The sequence below is a fragment of the Gloeophyllum trabeum genome, assembly GCF_000344685.1.
Source record: "Gloeophyllum trabeum ATCC 11539 unplaced genomic scaffold GLOTRscaffold_00007, whole genome shotgun sequence".
Taxonomy (NCBI): domain Eukaryota; kingdom Fungi; phylum Basidiomycota; class Agaricomycetes; order Gloeophyllales; family Gloeophyllaceae; genus Gloeophyllum; species Gloeophyllum trabeum.
In genome coordinates, this window is record NW_006920416.1 from 242,658 (window position 1) to 264,097 (window position 21,440).

The 21,440-nt window shown below is 55.2% G+C and overlaps 6 protein-coding genes across 6 annotated transcripts; 3 read left to right on the forward strand and 3 right to left on the reverse strand.

Moving 5' to 3' along the window:
• Positions 1 to 909: 909 nt before the first annotated feature.
• GLOTRDRAFT_121367 (DUF300-domain-containing protein) lies at positions 910 to 3,550 on the reverse strand (the record flags this gene model as incomplete). Its single annotated transcript, XM_007867994.1, has 14 exons — positions 3,253 to 3,550; positions 3,189 to 3,196; positions 3,040 to 3,129; positions 2,968 to 2,983; positions 2,844 to 2,911; positions 2,561 to 2,785; positions 2,439 to 2,503; positions 2,301 to 2,382; positions 2,119 to 2,245; positions 2,004 to 2,068; positions 1,877 to 1,944; positions 1,382 to 1,824; positions 1,213 to 1,326; positions 910 to 1,067 (listed from the first exon to the last, which is right to left on the reverse strand). Exons 1-14 carry the CDS (start codon positions 3,341 to 3,343, stop codon positions 910 to 912), a joined length of 1,620 nt encoding a protein of 539 aa, XP_007866185.1. The 5' UTR covers positions 3,344 to 3,550.
• Positions 3,551 to 3,673: 123 nt separating this feature from the next.
• On the forward strand, positions 3,674 to 5,590 carry GLOTRDRAFT_111092 (uncharacterized protein). The gene is made up of 6 exons (XM_007867995.1): positions 3,674 to 3,798; positions 3,870 to 4,103; positions 4,168 to 4,321; positions 5,026 to 5,128; positions 5,196 to 5,292; positions 5,348 to 5,590. The coding sequence occupies exons 1-6, from the start codon at positions 3,778 to 3,780 to the stop codon at positions 5,381 to 5,383; spliced, it is 645 nt and encodes a 214-aa protein (XP_007866186.1). The 5' UTR covers positions 3,674 to 3,777; the 3' UTR covers positions 5,384 to 5,590.
• A 1,073-nt stretch (positions 5,591 to 6,663) lies between these two features.
• On the forward strand, positions 6,664 to 9,139 carry GLOTRDRAFT_121369 (alpha/beta-hydrolase; the record flags this gene model as incomplete). The annotated part of the gene is made up of 18 exons (XM_007867996.1): positions 6,664 to 6,851; positions 6,911 to 6,992; positions 7,045 to 7,100; positions 7,161 to 7,214; positions 7,271 to 7,301; positions 7,357 to 7,414; positions 7,466 to 7,600; positions 7,657 to 7,669; positions 7,725 to 7,858; positions 7,912 to 8,117; positions 8,179 to 8,231; positions 8,280 to 8,334; positions 8,387 to 8,393; positions 8,456 to 8,632; positions 8,693 to 8,733; positions 8,793 to 8,905; positions 8,967 to 9,002; positions 9,069 to 9,139. The coding sequence occupies exons 1-18, from the start codon at positions 6,671 to 6,673 to the stop codon at positions 9,137 to 9,139; spliced, it is 1,503 nt and encodes a 500-aa protein (XP_007866187.1). The 5' UTR covers positions 6,664 to 6,670.
• A 985-nt stretch (positions 9,140 to 10,124) lies between these two features.
• On the forward strand, positions 10,125 to 11,393 carry GLOTRDRAFT_129311 (uncharacterized protein; the record flags this gene model as incomplete). The annotated part of the gene is made up of 5 exons (XM_007867997.1): positions 10,125 to 10,194; positions 10,250 to 10,530; positions 10,585 to 10,663; positions 10,718 to 11,040; positions 11,106 to 11,393. The coding sequence occupies 5 exons, from the start codon at positions 10,125 to 10,127 to the stop codon at positions 11,391 to 11,393; spliced, it is 1,041 nt and encodes a 346-aa protein (XP_007866188.1).
• Positions 11,394 to 12,172: 779 nt separating this feature from the next.
• On the reverse strand, positions 12,173 to 13,918 carry GLOTRDRAFT_60903 (kinase-like protein). The gene is made up of 4 exons (XM_007867998.1): positions 13,675 to 13,918; positions 13,275 to 13,621; positions 12,748 to 13,224; positions 12,173 to 12,691 (listed from the first exon to the last, which is right to left on the reverse strand). The coding sequence occupies exons 1-4, from the start codon at positions 13,911 to 13,913 to the stop codon at positions 12,501 to 12,503; spliced, it is 1,254 nt and encodes a 417-aa protein (XP_007866189.1). The 5' UTR covers positions 13,914 to 13,918; the 3' UTR covers positions 12,173 to 12,500.
• A 2,639-nt stretch (positions 13,919 to 16,557) lies between these two features.
• GLOTRDRAFT_111095 (uncharacterized protein) lies at positions 16,558 to 20,970 on the reverse strand. The gene is made up of 22 exons (XM_007867999.1): positions 20,708 to 20,970; positions 20,505 to 20,654; positions 20,436 to 20,447; positions 20,357 to 20,366; positions 20,179 to 20,303; positions 19,994 to 20,130; positions 19,771 to 19,930; positions 19,647 to 19,715; positions 19,539 to 19,586; positions 19,476 to 19,487; positions 19,324 to 19,418; positions 19,043 to 19,276; positions 18,819 to 18,981; positions 18,109 to 18,759; positions 18,024 to 18,060; positions 17,909 to 17,975; positions 17,674 to 17,849; positions 17,572 to 17,609; positions 17,366 to 17,510; positions 17,041 to 17,312; positions 16,924 to 16,987; positions 16,558 to 16,871 (listed from the first exon to the last, which is right to left on the reverse strand). Exons 1-22 carry the CDS (start codon positions 20,954 to 20,956, stop codon positions 16,750 to 16,752), a joined length of 3,036 nt encoding a protein of 1,011 aa, XP_007866190.1. The 5' UTR covers positions 20,957 to 20,970; the 3' UTR covers positions 16,558 to 16,749.
• Positions 20,971 to 21,440: the final 470 nt, after the last annotated feature.

The window sequence follows — 21,440 nt, forward strand, 5'->3', positions numbered from 1 at the left end:
GATCAATCGGAGCTGACGGTGACAGTCGAGGAGCCGGTGATAAGTCATCGTTTCGATGTTCTCTGGAAAAAGCACGTTGAGCACGGCTCGGGCCCGCTCTATGATGAAGCATAGGCTCTTGCGGGATAGTAGGAAGGGCATTAGGTGGCGCTGAAGTCCGACGATTTCGATATCCGGGAGCTGCCCTTGAATGGTCGTCTCGAGACCACCTGCGCAGAGGTCGTGGGAGATTGATATCACCAGAGGGCGAATAAGAGCCTGAGGGTGCATTGCCTAAGTGATCCTGAGGAAGTACGCTATACGGCCTGGAGTAGTGTCGGCCCTCATCAGTAGGCACCGGTGCGCTGAAGCGGCGTCCAGCTGGATAGATTGGACGGGTGGCGGGACTGGAAGGCCCCTCCAAGCCCGGAGGAGGACCAGCATTCTGCGGAGACGGAGAAAGGGGTGTCGGAAGCACGATTTGGTCACGTCGAGGTCTGTGCGACGGCGGAGGCCTATACGGAAGGGGTGACTGGGTCCACGGGCCTTGTCCTACGCTGATAGGTGGTGGGCCCGCAGCTGGAGGGGACGGGTCGATTTGTGTTCGAGGCAGTGCTTGGGACGGCTCAATACTCTTTCGCGTTTGAACGTTAGCTTGGGTGGACCGGGGCTGTACGGGCAGCTCCAATTGGAAGCTTTCGCCTATCTTCCCTTCGGTAGAGCTCGCCAGAACAAAGTCTGTGACACCACCCCCATGCTGAACGAGTAGGGGGCCCTTGATAACGGGAGTACGTATCTCGAGCTGTCTATGTGACTCTGACGATGGCGTCGTAACCGCCGCAGTATTTATTGAAGACAAATCGGAATGCGAGCCTGTGGGAAACAGACGGCCAAGCACACTGTCAGATCTGTTGGCGGGACACGAAACGGCTAGATTAGTTGCGGAAGGACCTTTAGTTGGATCCGATAGTCCTTTGCCTTCCGGGACGGGAGGGAGCTCTCGCTGTGATGCAGCTCCGTCCGCTGGTACAACTTGTAATTCCGGAAGGGCAGCCTCCCAACCTGCACTGGCCCGCCGATGGTTCCTGCTGTTGCGATACGTGCGAATGGCAGAGGGAGGCGGCGAATCATCATACGTCATCAGAGGGCGCGCTTCAGAATTCTTCGAGCGGTGGCGAGAGCGTGACCCGCGTCTAGGTGGAGGCGAAAGTCTCCCCTCGTCATAATCAGGACCAGATTGGGACACGCGCTCGTAGATGCTACGCCACCACGAGCGTTTCCGACCCTCGTGTCCCGGTGTCGCCGCGGGGCTGGCGGCATGCTTTTCCCAGCGGCCCGCGGGAGGTTCTGTGGATTGTCCAGGTGAGCCATGTAACAGATATCCAAGTGGATCGCGACCTACCGTCCTTGATCGTATATCCTCTCTTTTGAAGCTCCTTCTCTATCTGGTCCTCAAGGGCTTCACTCTTCTCACGGCGAATGTACCCAAGTCCATACCCATAATCATCGCCAACGCCCAACCACTGCCTCTCCCCACCAACGTCGACAGTCTCCTCAACCTCCATGCGGACTCCCTTCTCCGGCGCAGGCCACACCACGCGAGAGCGACCGAACACGTCTTCCATGACCGCGGAACGCCGGGTGAGCACGTCCGTCTCCTTCCCGCGGAAGCGGTACCACATGTACACGCAGCCATCCCATAGCTCGCGCAAGGTCTCGCGGAAATCGAACGCGTGGCCTAGTGAGCGCAGACGCGGCGTACGTTCGGGGGGTGGAGCGGGGTATTCGGCCTCAGGCTTGTACGGCCTATAAGTAAAAGCTTTGAAGTGCAGGAATGCGAAGCACCTATCAATAATTATCAGTTTTGAGGTACGTAACAGTGGATAAGTATACTCACATCATCTCGAAGGTCTCCAATATTGCTGCTATCCCATTGTTGATGTCGTCGGCTGTCATATACTTCGTCTAGCAGGGATACAGTTCAGTCGGCAGGAATATATATCGATAGCATTGCAGAAGCATACGTCTTTAATCAAGCCTATCATGCTCAGCAACGACAAACCAGTCGCCTGCCAGAAAGTGAGGAAGACTATGTAGTTCAATCAGTACCGACGCGATACCCGACCGTGAACCACTCACCGACAGCCTTTACGGAGAATAGCTTCAGAAGTGGCTTATAAGGTGCCAGTTCCTGGGACACAGGTACGTAGAGCTGAATGAGGCAGTACATTGCGACCGACACCGATATGGACACAATTACAGTGATCTAGAAAGTGGATAAGCATTAGTTCCGTCGTAAATAAGGTCGAGTGCCCTCGTACGTAGATGTGACCCCATCCGGGCGAGTAAGAGTCCTCGCAATACAAGCCCATGTAGTTCAACGTTACGGCGATGAGTGTCGTACTGCACGCAGGAACGATCAGAGTTCCTCACACATTGCAGGTGCTGTCGTAACTTACACTGGTCTGATGACGCAATACTGCAGAACACCCCACTTCATGAGCTGCAAGAAATACATTCCATCCTACATGCAGGTTGTGGTCAATTTTGTGGATAAAGCAACGGAACGAAAGGGATTCACCGCTGGTTTGGTCTTAACACCTTGGAAAGGGAAGACCCACTTCCGCCCAGGTTCGCCTCTTTTCGCGGCTTCACGGTCATACTCGCGAGAAAGGCCCTGTTTCCTGAACGCTTCCTTCTGTTCGTCTGGGTTGGGTGATATGTACACCAGGAGCAGGTAAAAGAAGGAGGTCAAGACTGTCGATTCGTAACAGTCCCGGATGAGGAGTAAAGCTGTTGCGTGATTCTGGAACATAGACACAACCATCGTGAGATATACGACACGAGGGTAGATCACGACTTACCCAGAATAGATATGACGCGAAGCTGACCACAGCGTACAAGGGAACCATAAATAATATCCGGACAATATCTACGGGGACATCACGTCAAGATATAGCTCGGAAGGGATAGGTACGAAGTACTAACATCGCTGCTCCCGTTTCTATGTGAAAGCGTTCATGTGAGGACACCTAGCACAATTCGAAACAATACACGTACATTGGTGTACCACTGAAGGTGTTTGTTTATCAACCAGAATGAGGCGACCAGGGAAACAAGGGTGAAGAAGCCGCAGACGATCCATCCAACCTGCGCCGCCACTTCCGCCTAAGCAAGGGGTACCTATACAGTGCAAAACGAATACTTACGTGATGGGCTATACAGACAGAGATTTAGTGCTGTTACTATCCTCCAATCTGGAAGGACGTTCACCTTGGAATACGATATCACCATGCTGAAAGAGAGGGGGAGACGTATCAGGCGCCAGCTCCTTCCAGCATCTCCCATCTGTAATATTCGACATCTCTTGGGCTTCTCCCTGCGTAGTCACAAACTAGTACTGACTCCCTCCACGTAGGTCGGGGTAATCGAGCAGGAAGTTATCGTAAAACGTCGTAGTAAATTTCGTGCACAGTCATAAATTAGTGTGAGTCCCAATAGGTGCAGTCCAGTCGTCCAGTAGTCAGTGCCTCAGAAACGTCGATAAAGCTCTGGCTAGCCCGAGACGACCACCGCTGGGATTAACGATGAGAAGAGCGCGTAATAGGGGCACTGTAAGAAAGCCCAATATGGAAATCGTGACGGCGTGATCAAAGGTCACACATATTGTTGGGGGAGCTGTGCCGCTGTCGCCTTGTTTCTCTCCATCACCACGACCACCATCACCTGCCGCCACCACCGTCGACGTCTTCAACAGTCTCTTCCTTGTATTCTTCCGTCTCTGCTCTAACTACAGCCATGGATAAGTCCCTCGACGAGGTTGGCAAGCCTGAAATGTCGTCGCAGTCCACGCCACTCAACATGTTCGTTTGTCGCTTTGCTCTCTTCAGATGATCAAGACCCAGAAGAAGACGCGGTCGAAGGCGAAGCCCGCACGCCGACGGAGCAGCGGTGTTAAGCAGCAACTCATAGGCAAGGGCGCACCCGCGGCGGCAGCGAGCCCATCCACCAAAGCCGCGCGCAAGGCCGCAGCAGCGGTTGCACCTGCAGCTACTACACCCCAACCCGCCGACAAAATCATCGTCTCAAACCTCCCACTTGATGTGACCGAGGCTCAGATCAAGGTAAGCTTCGCGTGCTGCTGTGCTGCTACAGAGAAACTCATCAAAGTATCATTGTCTCAAAAAGGACTTATTCCAGACGACAGTTGGCCCCTTGCGTGCCGTCCAGCTGAACTACGACGCCTCCGGGAGATCAAAAGGTGTCGCCACTGTGCACTTCCAGCGCAAGGGTGATGGCACCAAGGCGTTCCAGCAGTACAACAACCGGCTTATCGATGGGAGTTAGTATCCGTCTCGACTACTTCTCTTCTCTTCCCCTTCTAGCTTGGCTTGCTTGTTCGCCGCCGTGCGTCGTTGAAGGGTCTCGGCTTCGGGTAGTCGAGCAAAAAGCCGATTGCGAGCGCCACCTGCACCGTTGAGACCTGACGAGGTTCGACGCGATAACGTTGTTATCGAGATGCAGCACTGGACCGTGCGGGGAGGTCTCTGACGTCAACGCATTATTGTCGGAGCCTCCTTCGCTGCCCCGACTATGGAAGTAAAGGCCTCTGACGTTGCTCACCTCGCGTCAGAGTGATCTGAACTACCCAGGCTGCGGATCGCGAAGGTCTCTGACATCGTCCACCCTGTGTCGGAGCCTTCTGCTGCCCAGTCTTGGTCTTACGGGTTAGGTTGTGGCTGCAAGTCAATACGGTGGGCGTAGAGGTGCTGCTGAGTGGTGCCAGCAGCTATCCGCCCCACAAAGTCGATGTCTACTTGTTCAATGTCCAAGATGGTCAAGGATGAGGGAGTGGTTCATTTGTGAAGACATTGTCAAGCATGCATACGACGGGGAGAACTACAACGACGACCACGCGCAGCAGGGCTTGCAGGTCCAGGCATCGTCTCGGATTTCCCTTCTTCTCCCTCTCCGTGTCCCTAAGGGTCCGATCGCTAACTGATCCTCTATCTCCCTGTACCTATTCCAACTCGCTCCCATCAACAGAACGCCCCATGAAGGTCGAAATCGTTATCTCGACGCCGGTCGCGCAGCCCTCGCTCGCCGCGCGCGTTGCGCCAGCCCCCGTGGCCGCTGCCGTCGCACCCAAGTTCGTGTCGTCCCTGGAGGTGCCGGGGGAGTAGTGTCTGACGGGTTTGCTATGTTTCATCTGACAGGACTGCGAAGAAGGTGAAGAAGCCCGCGAAGAAGGGCCGCAAGAAGGCTGAGCCCCGCCCGGCGAAGACCGCTGCTGACCTCGATGCGGAGATGGAGGTGGGTGTTAGGTGTGCACGTCCTCTCGCGGTTCCATTAATTCTTGGCCTTGCAGGATTACACGGCCTCCAATGCCCCGGCCGCTGCTTGATTCGTCCGTTATCTGTCCTAATTGATCTCTGCACTTTTCCTTGCTGTCTATCCTCTACTCGATTCTCTGATTTTGGGTGACTGTATGTTCCGTTGCGTCGTCTGGTGATTCATTTAGATACCGCAATTGTATGAATGGCGTGCTCTGCGCTGTAATCCTCCTCCCGAACTCGAATCCGTACATTCCATTCAAACAGTTATATGGCTGAAATCCAGAACCGTGGCGCTGCTCGTAAGCGGTTGCAACGGTTGTCGTAAGTTCGAGTCGGAGGGCTGGTCATTGATGGATCCTTTCGTAGTTCGCTAGACTGTCCTTCGGTTCTACGGCTCCATCGCGTAGCGACGATTGCGGAAGCAAACTGTGGCATACTGCGCAACTTCTTAAGTATTCTCTTCTTCTCCTTGAACCCATACCCGAACACTTGTGGCTAGCGCTTCAGGTTAATGGCATTCCTCTTGGCAGAGTGAAGGACTTATCAGTATGAGGTCTTTACGAACCTATATTGCGTGGGGATTTATCGGTTGCGATAAGGCTGTAAGGCTCGAGCATCCTTGAACAGCTTACTCCAGTATACTCCTCCCATGTTCGCTTGCGTCCCAGGCGGTGTGATAAGCTCGTCACTTCCACCGGGATCCACGATAATTGTACGGTAAATAAAACCAGTTCTTCTGGCCATGGGTAGGCTTCAGCGTATTGTGGCAAAAAAATGTGGCCACCCGGATGAAAGCGGGGATCTCGGGCAATCTGGAAGTTGAAGCTTCCTCCTCTACGCGAGTCAACCTGTACCCTGGATTCAGGTGTCGCTCCATTCCTTCTACCTCCCGCTGTACTCAGTTTGCCGCCTTGCAAATTCCCTTTTACACGGTCAAGGCCAAGAATCAGAAGATCGGCCAAGACTGGATTTGTGGAGCAATCGCATTGCTCGACTCACCCGCGCGGCCAAACACCCATTCCTCTGCAGGGACTTACAACTTGGAAGCACCCGCCGATTCAGTGTAGCTCTAAGTTCCATACATACCTGTGCGGCATTGTGCTTCAAAATAGCCGTGAAGCCACCGTCGATTTCTATGTTTTGGTTACTCCACCGAGTGTTCCGTCGACTAAGCGACTTCTCCGAGCTGCGTGTTGTGTACCGATAAGCTTCCTGCGGAGTGTAGTTATGATGCTGCCTCTTCTGTCGATCACTATGACATTCTCCAGAGCTCTGTGCCGGGTCGGGGGTCGTGAATATAAGCTGGTTGGACCTGAAGACTTAGTGCTCCACCTTCGTATCCCGGGGCGCGGGATATGTGTATCATGCAGTTCAAGTCCACGTTCTCCAGTCTTTTGCTCTCTTTCTTGATTTCTAGTCTTGCGACATTCGTTGTTGGTTCCCCGATAGAGTCTGATGCGTCACGCAACGCCACTATCACTTTCAGCAATCCTGAAGCGGAGAAATACTACGTAGATGGCTCTAAAATACCCGAAGGTGAGTGACTATGCTCTTATACTTACAGTCCAATGAATACTGACAGTTGGCTGGTGAAGTTGACTGGGATGCCGGGCCATCATGGTCCGGATTGATGCCTATATCTTCACATCCTAATGAAACGCGAAAGCTGTTCTTTTGGTACGCAGACGCATCCTTCGCTCAGGGTTTATGCTTACAAGGCGCCCGACAGGTTCTGGCCCACGAATAATGCATCGCATGCAAATGACGTTACATTCTGGACGAACGGTAGGCGAAACTTTGCTGTGTACTGCCTATATCTGCATCTCACGACTGATCATTCCATAGGCGGACCAGGGTGTTCCTCTCTACAGGGACTTTTGACTGAAAATGGCCCAATTTGTATGGGTTCTATTTCCGTCGCATTAGAACCTCTCTCCGACTGACAGCTTCAATAGCTTGGAACTGGGGTCAAGCAGCGCCTACTCCGTAGGACCTCGTCGTTACTTTAGTGTCGAAACGTACTAACACGGTGCATCAACAGTAACAAATGGTCTTGGACTAACCTCTCTCATATGCTCTGGGTTGAACAGCCAATCGGAGTATGTCCACATTCGACTCCCTGTCCAGTACCTGCTTAACTTGGAGGACAGACGGGGTTCACGGAAGGGGACCCGACTATCAACAACGACGCCGATCTCGCGGAGCAGTTCTACGGCTTCATGCAGCAATTTCTCGAGGTCTTCAGCGAGCTCAAGGGCAAGAACTTCTATGTATCGGGAGAAAGTGTACGTACGCCATTCGCCTCTCTCATTGAGCGGGACTAACGATAGAACAAAAACAGTTCGGCGGCTTCTGTATGTCGTTTGGCCCATTGTAGTAAGCGCTCCAGTTCTGATAATGATCTTACAGATGTGCCACACATCGCGCACTACATCTACGAACACCCGGGCCTCGACCTCCACCTCAAGGGCATGTGGCTCTCGGACCCATCCATCTCCTACACCGTCGTCCAATACGAGATCCCCACGCTCAAGTTCGTGAAAGTGCGTCGCCTCCTCGCGTGACCGACGCGGCCTGTCACTGACCGAAACCGAAGGACAACAAGAACGTGTTCCCGCTGAACAGCACCTTCATGGCCGACATCGAGAAACGGTCTGACGAGTGCGGGTACACGGACTACGTCGATACATACGTCACGTACCCGCCGAAAGGACCGCTGCCTATGCCAAAAGGCAACAATGGGAGCGTCGCGGCGCCTGGGCACTGCCAGATCCGCGATCGCGTGAGGAACGCTGCTCAGAAGTATGTCGATTTCTGTAGGAGAAGATGGCTGAGCTTGAGCTGACTACTGCTGTCCTCGAAGGCTGAATCCTGCGTTCAACAAGTTCAGGGTGACTGATCAGTGGCCAGCACCATGTGAGTGATAATGTTGCGCCCTCGAATACCGTTAATCGACCTCGGCAGGGAGTGTCTTGGGCTGGCCACACTCCTCCATCCAGAAATTCGTCTACTTCAATCGGTGCGCAGACCCCCAATGCCATTGCGTCCTCACATACTAAATTCTCGCTTAGAACCGATGTACGAAGCTCTCTCGGCCCTCTGCCTCCCTGTATATAACTTACGTCTAACTGCAATCACAGGTCCAAGACGCGATTCACGCCCCGCACGTCAAGTGGGAGGCCTGCACGGACGAGCATGTCTACGTGAGCGAGAAGTCGGGTAGGCCGCACGCTGACACGTCCACGCCGACCGCGTTCACGGTCCTCCCGGAGGTGATCGAGAAATCGGAGCGCGTCGTCATCGCGCATGGGATGGCGGTGCGTCGCTCTGACTTCTGCGTGCCTCTGTCGAGTCGTCCGTGCTGATTGTTCGGATAGGACTTTATGCTCGTCGCGGAGGGGACGAGGATAGCAATCCAGTGCGCCTATTCGCGCTCGTGATCTGGATTGCTGATCTGATATGTTTGGGACGTTGCAGGAACATGACGTGGAACGGTGCCCAAGGCTTCCAGAAACCCATCGAGCCGGAGAGCTTCACACTCAAACACCACGGCGTCTATGGGAACGCCCACACCGAACGCAACCTGACTTGTATGTTTCTTCCCTGTCCCTACTCGCCGTCACTCTGTCCCTGATGTTGATCCCGGCATAGACGTAGAGATATACTTCAGCGGACATTATGTGCCTCGTGCGTCTCGTCCATGTTGATAATACTCCTAACCTCACCTTCTTACGCTTCTCCGTTTTCTTACAGAGTTCACGCCCTGGGCGGCCTACTCCACCTTTGCCTACCTTCTCGGACGCCAAGACTCGCCATCCTCGTAAGGATTGTGACTAGACCATAGATTTCTTAGATGTATCATTTCCTGGCCAGCCGTCGCGCATTGGCGACGATCACGTTCTTTTAGACTATAAAACATTGAGTAGAGATTGTATCATAATTCACTTTAATACTAGATTTTGTTCCTCCTTCCATGTTCTCGGACTTGTAGCCACAAGTCGCAGCAGCGACGCCACACACGTGCGTATTTGACGCTATTTGTCCTTGTCCTGTGGCTCTGGTGAGAGGACCGCTTCCTACTTAGATTCTCATGATGTTACCCCTTGCCTCTCAAGGCTCGAAGGATATTTACTGCGCTCGTACCGCCCCTGGCTCCCGATAGGCTGCGATACCAGCCTGTCTTAATCCCATATTCTTCGGTCTGAAATCTGGGGGCAAGACAGGCCGGTATCACAGCGTAGGGGGTGTTGCGAGCGACTATTGTTTTCGACACACTTACGGGTCTGCCTCAGACGGCCTGGTAGGATTTGGACACTCCGATGGCCTGGCTGTGGCTAAAGTAGTGACGGAAGAAGCGTGTTCACCGACTGTCGCCATAGGCACGAGATCACTATCCCCACCGTGGAGCTTGCTTTCGGCCATCGAGGACAAGCACGGGTGAAAGTATCATTTTCAGCAAAACGCTGCCGTTTTCCCGAGGTTTACGAGCGTCCTGTGCCGAGAAATGAATACCACGACGTGCGTTCCCAGAGAATCCTGCTCAATCCAGCATCTCCTTCCAGTGGCAGCGCTATTAATGCAACACCTTACGTGAAGCTTAACGCCTTTTCTCGCATTCCCGCTCCTTCCTTGCGAGCTAAACCTGCCAAACGTTTTCTCTTCCCTTCTTTTCCTGCGTCGATGCCTGCTTGTGCTGTCGCGCCCGGCCTGAATATCGACTCTGCAGTCACACATCGGACTCGGTGAACAGCACCCACCTTATGAGTCCTCGGGCTGCGCCAGCTCCTGCCTGGGGTCAACTCCGTCGCAATGGCGTCGTCCAGCACGTCGCGCGAGTACGCACAGCTTATCGGCGTCATGTCCGGCTTCATGGCGTACGGTGCGTTAGTGACGCTCTGCTCACACCGAGAGGACATCCATTCATCCTCCCGCAGGCATCCACTTTACACTATTCGTGATTACCTGGGCGCTCCTATACAAGCGGCGCCGGTCAATGCGCCAGGCGCGCTTCTTCCTCGGCTACATCTCTCTGCAGTTCGCTCTGAGCTCCGTCGGGCTCTGGCGGGACATCGTCGCGGAGGCCGCGTCGTACGTCGAGCACGGGCAGGGACTTGACGACCCGATTCAGTATTACAACGAGGGGTACAGCGCCCCGCCCGAGTGGGTCAGCGTGTTCGTGTACGCGATCTGCACTTGGCTGCAGGACGGGCTGCTTGTAAGTTACCCTCCACGCATGCTGAATGGGCGAGGTCGCTGAAGGGAACGATAGCTGTATAGATGTTACTTTCTTTACGCTCGCAGTAAGAGCGTCATCGCAATCCCCGCCGCAGTCTTCTCCGCGTCCATCAGTACGTCTCCCCTTCCCCCCCTCTGCGCTGATCCTCAATGCCCGCCCGGCCCAGTCGCCTCCGTCCTCTTCGTCGCGCAAGTCTCCATGAGCTCCAACCTCTACGACCGCAAGTCCGTCGGGCTGGGCATCCTCTACTGGGGCCTCTCCGTTTCCTTCAACATCATTGTGACATGCTTCATCCTCCGGCGGCTGTTTACCCTCCGCAAGCGCAGCCGCGACCTCTCTCAGTCGTCTGGGAGGGTGTACACGGGCATCGCGGCAATGATCGTCGAGAGCGCGGCGCTCTACTCGGTGACAGGGCTCGTCTTCATCATCTGCTACTCGCAGAACAACCCCGCGCAGTACCCGTTCCTCACGTGGCTCGGGCAGACGGAGGTGCGCTGTTTGATTCGGAGTATCCTCTAGCTTCACCTTGATTCTCATTCCACACGTGTAAGTAGTCGATATCGCCGCTGCTGATCATCTTGCGCGTCGCGCAGGGCCGCGGATTTTCAGAGGACAGCCAGCTCACGGACACGCTCCCCACGATCCGGTTCAACCACAACAACGCCGTCGACCTGCCCGAGCTGCACTCCACCACGCAAAACGCGACGACTTCCTCCGGTGCTGACCCCGAGACAACTGCATTCCCACCTAGAGATGCGTACGCGCTGGACAGCCCCTCGTCATCCGCGCACATCTTCGAGTGGCACGGGCTGGCCTCGAAGACGCGAGACTCATACCCTTGAGGTAAGGCTATCTTCTCTTTCTTGACCCAGACTCGGGCTCATTGAGCTCAGAGGCTTCACAACGAAAGCATCACGTTCACTCCCTCTGCACGCCGTACAGCGTACACCTATACCCAAGCACGTTATGACATATCCCACTGTATTACTAGTATATGGGCGGCGTAATCAATCCTTGCTGTCCCTGAGTACGTTGTCTGAGTCTGACGTGCGCATTGACACTTAGGTCCGTCGACTGAACAAGCCGGTCCGAACTTGGCTGTTCCTCGAATGTTCGATCTTCTATGAAGCTGGTGAAGCCTGAATTTATCCGCCCGTTGTACCTCTTATCCCTGCAGCTGAGAAAGCAGCCAAGCTGCAGCACTTGATTCTGAAGCTCGGACCGAGGATACGTCGCCGTAAGGTACGCTACGTACACTTTGCTCTCGCTCATGGACCTTTCGAATTCGTAAGACAGTTGCAACGACGATACCAACGCGGCGAAATCGTCGTATCGCCCCGTCTCTTCTCTAATAAGTAACCTAATCATGTATCTTCCCGTTCTTGCATCGATTTCCCTCCGTTCCTCCCTATGTAATAGTAGTTGTAGACATTTTTGAAGTAATTGACGGGCCAACCGACAAACTCCCCGTTGTCCACGCCTGGCAGGAGTGCGGCGGATCAGTATGACCATGGGGTACATGCTTTCCCAACACCACAACGTCTGTACCCTCAATATTAAATATACACCTTCCTAGACGGCGCTCAGAGCACAACACAGCATTTCGAAAGGTCCAATAATCCGCTCATGGATCCAACCATTAACCTCCCATTCATAGTCCTCTATCTACACCTCGTACATACATATACATCTATACAAATCAAGTCTATCTATGATACCCATCTACAGCACAATGCACCAAAGTCCAGTCCTTACCATATTACTCAATGCTACCGATACCAAATGGAAGGAGAGGAAGGGAGAGCGGAAAACAAAAAGGCAATAAGTTAGTCTAAAGGTCCTATCCAGCGCCGGCGCTTATACCGGCGCCGATAGTGGGCGAAGGCGTGTGGGCGGGAGAAGGAGGCGGGTAATGGGAGCGTACGGGACGTGAAAAGGCGGGAACAAATCTACTTGGGCGGCGTGCTCGGGGACGACAGCCACGGGTGCTCGAGGAGCTCGCCCGCAGTAGCGCGCTCCTCGGGGAGCCAGCGCAGCATGCGCCCCGCAAAGTCGAGAAACAGCGCCTTGTCCTCACCCTCGAGGGCATGCACGGTGTCTTCGAGCGCGCGGGGCTCCGCTTGCGTGCCTTTGAGGTCACCTGTACAAAGCGCAATCAGCCGCGCGAACTCAGCAAGGGAGGGAGAAGGAACATACCGTCAGAGTCGTAAAACAGCTCGGTATCACTCCCGCGCTGCAGGAGGGCTTTAGGAGCAGGCCCGAGTAAACTAGTGATCTGCGCAAGCTGCCGGCCCGCGTCGTACTCCCCGCGCGCGTCCCGGCCGGCGCACAACGTCTCGCCCTCGAGGAGGTTCCAGAGCATCGCGCCGACGTTCCACATATCCGCGCTGTAGCTCCACGGCGCGCCGAGCGTGACCTCTGGCGCGCGGAAATCGTCCGGCTGGATCCAGTGCGTGAGAGGCTGTTTGGAGTCCCCGCGGACGGCGACGTCAAAGTCACTGATGCGGATGAACTTGGGGAGCGTGCGGAGGGGCCCAAAGTCGTTCCGCGAGAGGTAGACGGAGCGGTCGGCGAGGATCTTGCGAGGGGAGGGGTCGTGCTGCTCGTCGGCGGCGAGGTCGTCGAGCACGGAGGTGCACTCGAGCGCGAGGAGGATGTTTTCGGCTTTGATGTCTGGGCAGATACGGTCAGTGATGATCTTCAGACTGGGACGAGGCACTCACCGGTGTGTATGACGTGCGCCTGCGTATGCAGATAATCCAGCGCGTACAGCAATATTCTCACCGTCGGCTTCAACAGATGCGCAGGGTACACGCCCCCGAGGCGGCGGTACTGGAAGAGCCAGAGCGGCTCGCGCATCGGCTCGTACACCATGGTGAGGTGCCTGCCGTGCGGGCCGTCGAGCTCGAACGAATCCTTGACGGTGCGCACGTAGCGCAGCGCGGGGTGCCACGGGTTCGCGGCGGCAATGTGCTGCGAGATGCTGAGCTCCTTGGACGCGCAGGCGGCGTGCGCGGTGTCGTTGCGGCAGATCTTGAGCGCGACGTAGCGGTCTTGCGGGAAGCGGTATCTGATCCGAGTTCAGCAATTAATAACCTAAGAAATAACGCTAGCCACACACACCTCAGCAAATCCCTCGCCAGCCACACTGTCGAGTTGCCGCCGAAGCCGAGCTTCGCGACGACCTCGTACGAGTCCTGGAGGACCTCACCGAGGCGCGTCGGGTAGAAATGTCGCGGGTTGTAGTTCGGCGAACCTTCCTCCTCGACGGGCACGTCCGAGCCCAACAACGGGAGCGACCTGTATATGTGGGCCGAGTGAGGTTGGTGCGTCAGCCCAGGCGTCGTCAACAACGGCTTCATCAGCCGCACTGTCGCCCGCATGGTGAACGACGCAGGCGTTGATTAAGAAAGCGTATAAGTATTTGTTTCTAGTGGCAAACCCTGCAGGCGCAGGGCGGGGGAGGGAGGAAGCAGGGCAGCTGGGAGGCGTAAATAAGCAGGAACGGTATACAAATAGACGGGCATTTTACGAATCGAAGATGATGGAAAGGAGCAGGCAAGATGCGCGGGCCTCGGCCGCGACGCGGCCTGGCCCCGCATGCGTATCCGGGGAACCGTGCGAAACGCGGGGTACTCCGCAATTGGGAATGAGACCGGCAGAATTCTCTCCACAGGATGACGACAAATCTGATTCATGCCAGATTGCTGAGAGTATGGCTTGCCTCGAGTAGCTAGGATCAACTCTTTTTCTTTTGCGCATAGAACTCGGGGCACTTTTATCAACTGCGCGAGGATATTCCAATGGTGCGAGCGCCCAGCTAATCGTGGGTGCTGAAATATTACCGTTTCAGGAAGCGTAACTTCCAAAATAGGAAATAATAGCTTCAGGGCTCTTGGAGATTGTTGTCAAAGTATGTCTGCACCAAGGGGAGGCGAGGATAATATCTTCGGATACAGACCTACTTTTATTTAGGTGAGGCAACAGTGTGACCTGACCTTCCCCTCCCCCTTGTATATTTATTTTTGCCCTCAAAAAATTCACCACACTTACAAAATAAAATCCTCACTATGAGTTTCTGATTATGATTATGATATACATGCCACATCTGGGGCAGCTGGGTGAAATCCCAGCTCTCCTCAGGTGATCTAACATGAACTCACATCAAAGAATGAGAAATGCCCCACTATGGGGGCAGGAGCTAACATAGGGCCAGAATAGGGTCCTGCACATTTTGTTCATTTTTTTCTGAAGGGCAGGATTGAGGCCTTCCCTCCCCGGAGGGCTTAGTGTTCTGGGTTGCTCCATCTGCCACCCCTTGGTCCGCACAATCATATTCCCTTCGCCTTTGCAGGAAGCTGCAGGGTATCATATGTGAACAGAAAGCCGCACCAAACGAATGTTCATTTCACTACATGCTGAGCCTGAAGTACACCTCAACACGAGCCAATCCACATCGCTTTCCTAAACAACTCTGCAACCCAAACCCGGTGCCCGGGGTCCCCGTACATTGACAGGCCTGGAGTAGGGAGGCGCGCCCCTCTCGTCCCCTGACCTCCTGGCTCCTGCCTAGCCAAACTAAAAGCTCTAGCTAGTCTGAGCGGCGATCGAAGCTCCAGGCTTTTGACTTCCTCAACGAAGAGCCTGAGGTACCTAACCCAATCGCTCTGGATCAGGGAAATTTCCAGAGCGCACACTACTACGTACGAGCTGCGTGTCATACTTGATACATTCCTGTCAGAGCTTACTCGCCAGAACGCAGATACACTACTAATAGCCTACATAGCGTATACCGTATGACGAAGACAAAACAGATCCCGCTGTTCTCATACGTCCCTCCCTCTGCGTTGTAATCATGTAATGGGTTTCAGGACAGGCAGGCACTCCGGGTGCCCGGGACGAGTGCGTCCGGGGAGTTGCGAATTCGAATTCTAAAGCGCAGCGAGAGCGTACACGGAGAAGATTCCAGAGGTACGAGGCTGGCACGGGACGCCGGTGATCATTCGGACTAAGTAAAGTTCCCCCTCGCACCGCGTTCCGGAACGCTGTACCGTCTGCTTTCTCCCGGACAACACTCACTCTCACCTAGGCCTGGAGCCTCCCCTCGCCGACGCTCAGCGCACTGTCCAGGAGGTTTCCACACGCTCGTGGCAGATCTACTGGACACTGCGCTGAGCAGCCATGAACAACCTCATCCCACCGCCGGCTGCTGTCAGGCCTTCTTATCAGGCCCGACCGACGATCTCGCCGTACCCGTCCATGTCGTCCCCCGAGGCTCTCCCTCGCGCGGGGTTCCGGAAGCTCATGCCTACTATTTAGGTCGTTCCCTTTTTCCCCGCACTTCGCAGCGTCACTCTCACCCGGAGCCCGCGCCGGACAAGTCACCCGACACTCGGCGCAGTATCCAGGAGATGACCACACATTCGTGGAGATCTACTGGATACTGACTGATCGTCCAGGAACCTTTATCCCTCACTGCTTTCGCCTCCCCCCCCCCGGTGATCAGGCCCAACCGACGATCCTCGCCATACCCGTCCAACCGCCTCTACCCCGCACTTCGAGAACACCAGGGACGATCCCGCCAGAATAAGCACTACCCAAGAGCGGGTCAAGAAGGGAAGAGTGTTCCGTGGGCGTGGAAATAGTTCCAGTTCTACGCAGAAATAGCGGGATCGCAGGCCGAGAGGTGAGCTCAGGTTGGCATGGCCCCCGAGGCGCGAGAGAATACCATGCTTGATCACATCTGCCCGTGAGCGCGGAGACGGGCTGGCATCTACGCGAGAACCCCCAGTGCTGGAACGAGCTTGCGCGAGGTCAGATTACATTTCCATGCATTTTATACCTAATCAGACAGCGCGAAACGCATCCTCGGATGCAGTGCTGCTCTTGAAGACACCCGCCCGGCACGAGTCGCGCTACCACGCAGCGGGGTGGCGTTGGCGTACTCTGGTCTGGGGTCAACCCGTCACAGACAGCGGTTGGTCTTATAACACATTGTCACTGTTCGCATTGACAGGCACTGCCGGTGTATTCCCGGGGAGGGACGGAATGCATAACTGTTTCTGGTAAGGTGGGAACCTAATATGGCAATGCAACCGGCCGCTGCTCCGCATAATCTATAGCCGTTGCAGTATACACGTTCGACGCCACACTCAAAAAGGTTCACTACACACACCAACAGCCCGAAAAACTAACAGACTAACTCCTCAGCTCCCCATACCCCGGCGAGGCCACAACCCCGCCCGGGACCACCTCCTTGCTCGACTGCAGCAGCGCGGTGTTGTTCAGCTGCAGGTCGGCGATCTTCGCGCCCTCCCCGTCTACGAGCCCCTCAGTCAGCAACGGAAACCAGACAAAGGGGAAGTCACTCACCCAGAGACCACAGCGTGACCAGCAACTCATTCGATCCTCTCGGGTTGAGTATACCCTCGGGCAGCTAGAGCATCTCATAAGCATATATGCAAGGTCACCGAATGCCACGTCACTCACCGGGAATGACGTCTGCGGCCCATCCCTAGAATTGAATCTACCGAACTGCCACCCATTGATATACACCACGCTGCGATAGCTACTACTCGGCGTGCGTTCAAATTGCAATGCCACGGGTACGTCGCTGCCCTCGGGCAGGTTGAGGTTGAAGGACGTGCGATAGGCCCGAATGCCCGCGGAGGTCATGCCATCGTACGGAGTACATGATGCGTCCGACGTAGACTTGTTCCAACCCGTTGTGGAATCGACAGGGAAACCCGGTAACTGAGCGCCTATGAAATCATCGTCAGAAGTCTGATACACACTCCGCATCAACGAAACTCGCCTTGCCGTTCCACGAATAATCCTCCCTCGTTGAGCGGCCCGCGCACTTTGTCCGCGAAGTCCTCGCCACCGAGGTTGCCCTGCACCTTCCAGTAGGCGAAGTCGGTCCCGCCGAGGAGGGTGTAGCCTCTCACTCCCCTAGGGGTCTGCGCGAAAGTGAGTGGGATGAGACGCATCTAACATAACGTATTATAATTATGCGCGTACCTTGAAGGTATCATCACCGTCATAATCTTCTTCCAGACCTGCATAATACACCCACTCAGCATAACTGTACTCCCCGCACGGTGTCTCGCATCGAACACATACCAGTTTGGTCGACCACGACGGTGAGCACGTTATCCCCCTCCGTGAGATCGGCGGGGTCGAACGTCCACGTGTCGTTCGTCATGTCAACGCCTCCGCCCGCGGAGTACTGGTTCGTCCCCTGGCTAGATCCTAGGAACTTGGAGTTGATCCAGACGCTGTATCCGAAATTGTAGCCTCTGAGAGTCTGGTGATCAGAAGACATGTCTCGGCAGCCTGAGGGTGGGTCGATACTAACCCTTGGACTGAAAGCTGGACGCCAGTCGCGTTGGTACCTGTGAAATGCCCGCGGGCGATGGTGTTCCCTAAGATCCCGTCAGACCCGGAGCATACCCCCGAAATGAGCTTCTTACCCTGATGGAACCCATACTCATCCGCATACACGACATACTAATCCAACCTCAGTGCCCGCCAGGTAATAAATGAGCCAGAACTAACCTGTCCGCCAAGCGGCTGGTACGGCCTCTGCGTGCTCGTCTTGTTCGCCGTCACCCAGGCACTATCGTCGAACCCAGCCTGCACCTCCGGCAACGAGTCCGCGCAGTACCACTCCGCATCCCTCAAACTTGGCAGCGTTACCTCTTCCGCGAACTCCAACGTCGCCTCGAAGACGCCTGGCACAGAAGCGCCCTTCACCTCGACCTGTTTCCCGTTCCATGAGACGCTCTTCACGCTGCTGGGCGCGATGACGCCCAGCGTGATGGTCGCGTTGATGTCGCCGAACAGCTCGAGCGTGTTCCCCGTGATCGACGCGTTGCGCACGAGGTACGGGCCGTACAGGAGCACAGAAGGGGCATCGGGCGCCGCGTCGTACGGCGTGTTGTTTGCACTCGGAAGTCGGATGTTCCAGAACGACAACGCGGCGTGCTTGTCCGCGATGATGACTATGGCGCCGTCGAGTATGACGCCGGATAGACCGGAGGGCGTTCCGGTGATTATGACTGAGCCGTTGGATGACTCTGCTTTGATGGTGTCCGACCCAACGACCTGTGGAGAGCCAGAGCCAGACATGACGGCTTCGATGGAGTGCCCCGCCTGAGCATAGAGGACCAGGTAGTCCACGCCGTCGATTGTTGTGTGCGTGAATATCTAAGGCAGCCGGCATCGAATCAGCCAAGGGAGGTGTCATGAGGGCGGTATGGTCTCACCTCAGCAGTAGAGTATTTGAGAGTATGCGAGCCGAAGGGGTATTCCGAGACGAGGATCTGACTCTCTCTTCCATCAAGTGTGATGTTTCCTCCGTGCTGGGGTACTGTGATTTCGCCTTCCGTAGTATTGACGCGCAAGGAGAAGCTGACGGGAGCAAGATAACTACAGAACGATGCAGCAGATCAGTACCGTCCCATCGCTGGATGATAGCACCCGTTCTCACCTGTTGCTCGTATGCCTGACAACGTAGAAGTGCACGCCCGTGCTGGAGCTCAGCGCGGTCGTGTACACCCTGGGGTTATCGGAGTAAGCTGTGCCACTGCCCACCGTGCCGTTGCCCACGCGCGTCGCGAGCAAGTAGTCCGGCGACGCGTGCAGGAAGCCCGCTTGCAGTTTCAGCTCGTAGTACTTCGGCGAGAGCGTACGGTCCTCTCGTATGGGCGCTCCGTAGTCGTACCTATGAAGTGTTGGTCGAAGTCTCGGTACTCAAAACTCGGGACCCACGATGTATAGACGGTAGGCTCTGCTAGGTTACCCCAATTTGTCCCGCCAAATGTCATGTAGAGATTCTGATAATGCGTCTCTGCGGCATAATTGTTCTGCATCGCCGTCAATGCTTAGAACACAGTTGCATACTTTGGTCATTGTGTTCGTACCTTGTAGAAGACCTATGATGCCAATCAGTCAGCTGTTGAACGTTCTCGCTGCTCAATACTCACGTTGGCGTATTGTTCGTTAGTTAGTTGGTAGCATGCGTCGTAACTTGACTATCCACATGTAGTCGAAGCGATGAGCAATGTCGGCATCGGTGAAATTCAGCTACTCACCCCTCCCCATGGGTCGAACGCGCCGCCGCCAAACTCTCCAGAGGCCCAGAGCAAGTCCGGATCGATATTCTATGACCGCAATCCTCAAAGCAGCTGGGGAATGCAGTTTCTGCGAACCTCGTACCTGATGATCACTATCCAATTGAGTATACAGCTCGGTCCATTTGTTCGGATTGCTGCAATCAAAGCCGTTGGGGTAGTTATCCCACGTGTACAGGTCCACCTCGCCTAGGCCATGGCCGGGAGCGTACACCCCGCGTGTGTGGCCGCCATCATTATGGGTGCTGTAGCATCGCAAAGGCTGGGATTAGGTGTTAGTCGCAAGACAGGGAGACGCAAACCCATACATGGGGATCTTGGTGAGCCCGTTGGCGCGGTAGGTATCCTCGATGAGCTGCATGTACTCTGACCGTCCCGGGTCGGAGGGCGTCGACTCGAAGAATTCGTTCTCGGATTGGATGGCAATGACGGAGCCGTCCGGATACTTACAGCATGATCAGACATGAGCGTGGAAGACGAGATGGTCACCGACCTGATAAGGCTCCACGAACTTGGACACGGCTGTCATGAAAGGCATCCATGCGTCCGTGAACCCAGTCTCGTTTGTACGCGCCTTGGCAGGATTGTTCGTCAGCCATCCGGGGAAACCGCCGCCAACTGGAAGAGTATGGTATTAGCCCGGTGCAGCTTGAACAGTCCGGGCACCTCACTTGTCTCAGCCTAGGGCAAAAAAACCCGCATAGGCAATTATGAGTTCGTCCCATCGGGCTTACCGTCAGGGAGACTCACATTGATGTACGGCTATGGGCGTGGACGGATCAATCTCGGCGTAACACTGCATGACCACATCTCACATACCCCGGGTCTTACGATCACCAGAAGGCCAACTTCTTTGGCGACCTCGTAAACGTCGGTGTGCGAGCGGTAATATTCAAAATCCAGCTCTCCCTGCTTTCCTTCACTGAGGCCCCAGTGGAGATATACGGAGACGGCGTTCCATCCAGCGGCCTGGGGGGGTGGGGGTCAGCGTATCGATACCCGACGCTAGCACAGAGTAATACCTTCATCTTCTGAAAGATGTCCCTCCATCCAGCCTTCCCTGTGGGCAATCGCCACGGGTGCACTTCGCCACTGAAGACGAAGAGCCTTTTGTTGTCGAGAAATAGAGAGTACTCGTCAAACGTGACTGCCGCAGACGAGTTCCCATGGTAAAATCCAGGAGAACCGGGTGGGACGGTATAGGACAAGACACTCGCGAGTTGGCTTGCTAGCACGAGCGCAAGCGCGGACCAAGACGTCAGCCAACGCATCGCCTGTATACTTGTGCGCGTGCAGGGAGTCCGCGACGCGTCGTATGTCCCTTTAAGTACCGCAGCCTGCGACTGTCGGTACTTCCATGCGTGCCTGAGAATGTGTTCAAGGCATCACAAGGCCAGTGGATGTGCTCATCCAAATGATGGAAATAACGGGAATATATTCACCGGCGGACCCGCCGTACTTGAGAAGCAGGAAGAAGCAGCAGACACGGGCCGTCCGTCTATCATGAGAGGGGAGCGCGACGCGTGACGTCAGAGTATAGGGCCCGCGTAGGCCCGCGTCCGTTACTGTGGCCTCAGCTCTCAGGCTCGCGATCAGAACTTCGGTGGCGGCCAGCCTATCGGGCGCTTCAGCGCTAGAGTCAGCGACTGGTAGCCAAGATATCGAGAATGTACCTAGTGGTCCTTTGGTTGTGTTCACAACTGTGCAAGACTAGGATCTCATGGGGCGGCGAATATCTCTAACGGGAAACTTCAG

Excerpts from the sequence above, each read along its gene's own strand:
- GLOTRDRAFT_111095 (XM_007867999.1), bottom strand. The coding sequence starts at position 20,956 with ATGCGTTGGCTGACGTCTTGGTCCGCGCTTGCGCTCGTGCTAGCAAGC. Across the intron at positions 18,760-18,818 it reads TCAAATACTCTACTGCTGAG|ATATTCACGCACACAACAAT; the intron begins GTGAGACCATAC and ends CGGCTGCCTTAG. Across the intron at positions 17,313-17,365 it reads ATTATTCGTGGAACGGCAAG|GCGCTCAGTTACCGGGTTTC; the intron begins GCGAGTTTCGTT and ends ATGATTTCATAG.
- GLOTRDRAFT_111092 (XM_007867995.1), top strand. The coding sequence starts at position 3,778 with ATGGATAAGTCCCTCGACGAG. Across the intron at positions 3,799-3,869 it reads TGGATAAGTCCCTCGACGAG|ATGATCAAGACCCAGAAGAA; the intron begins GTTGGCAAGCCT and ends TGCTCTCTTCAG. Across the intron at positions 5,129-5,195 it reads GCCGCTGCCGTCGCACCCAA|GACTGCGAAGAAGGTGAAGA; the intron begins GTTCGTGTCGTC and ends TTCATCTGACAG.
- GLOTRDRAFT_60903 (XM_007867998.1), bottom strand. The coding sequence starts at position 13,913 with ATGAAGCCGTTGTTGACGACGCCTGGGCTGACGCACCAACCTCACTCG. Across the intron at positions 13,225-13,274 it reads GGCGCACGTCATACACACCG|ACATCAAAGCCGAAAACATC; the intron begins GTGAGTGCCTCG and ends GTATCTGCCCAG. Across the intron at positions 12,692-12,747 it reads GCTGTTTTACGACTCTGACG|GTGACCTCAAAGGCACGCAA; the intron begins GTATGTTCCTTC and ends CGCTTTGTACAG.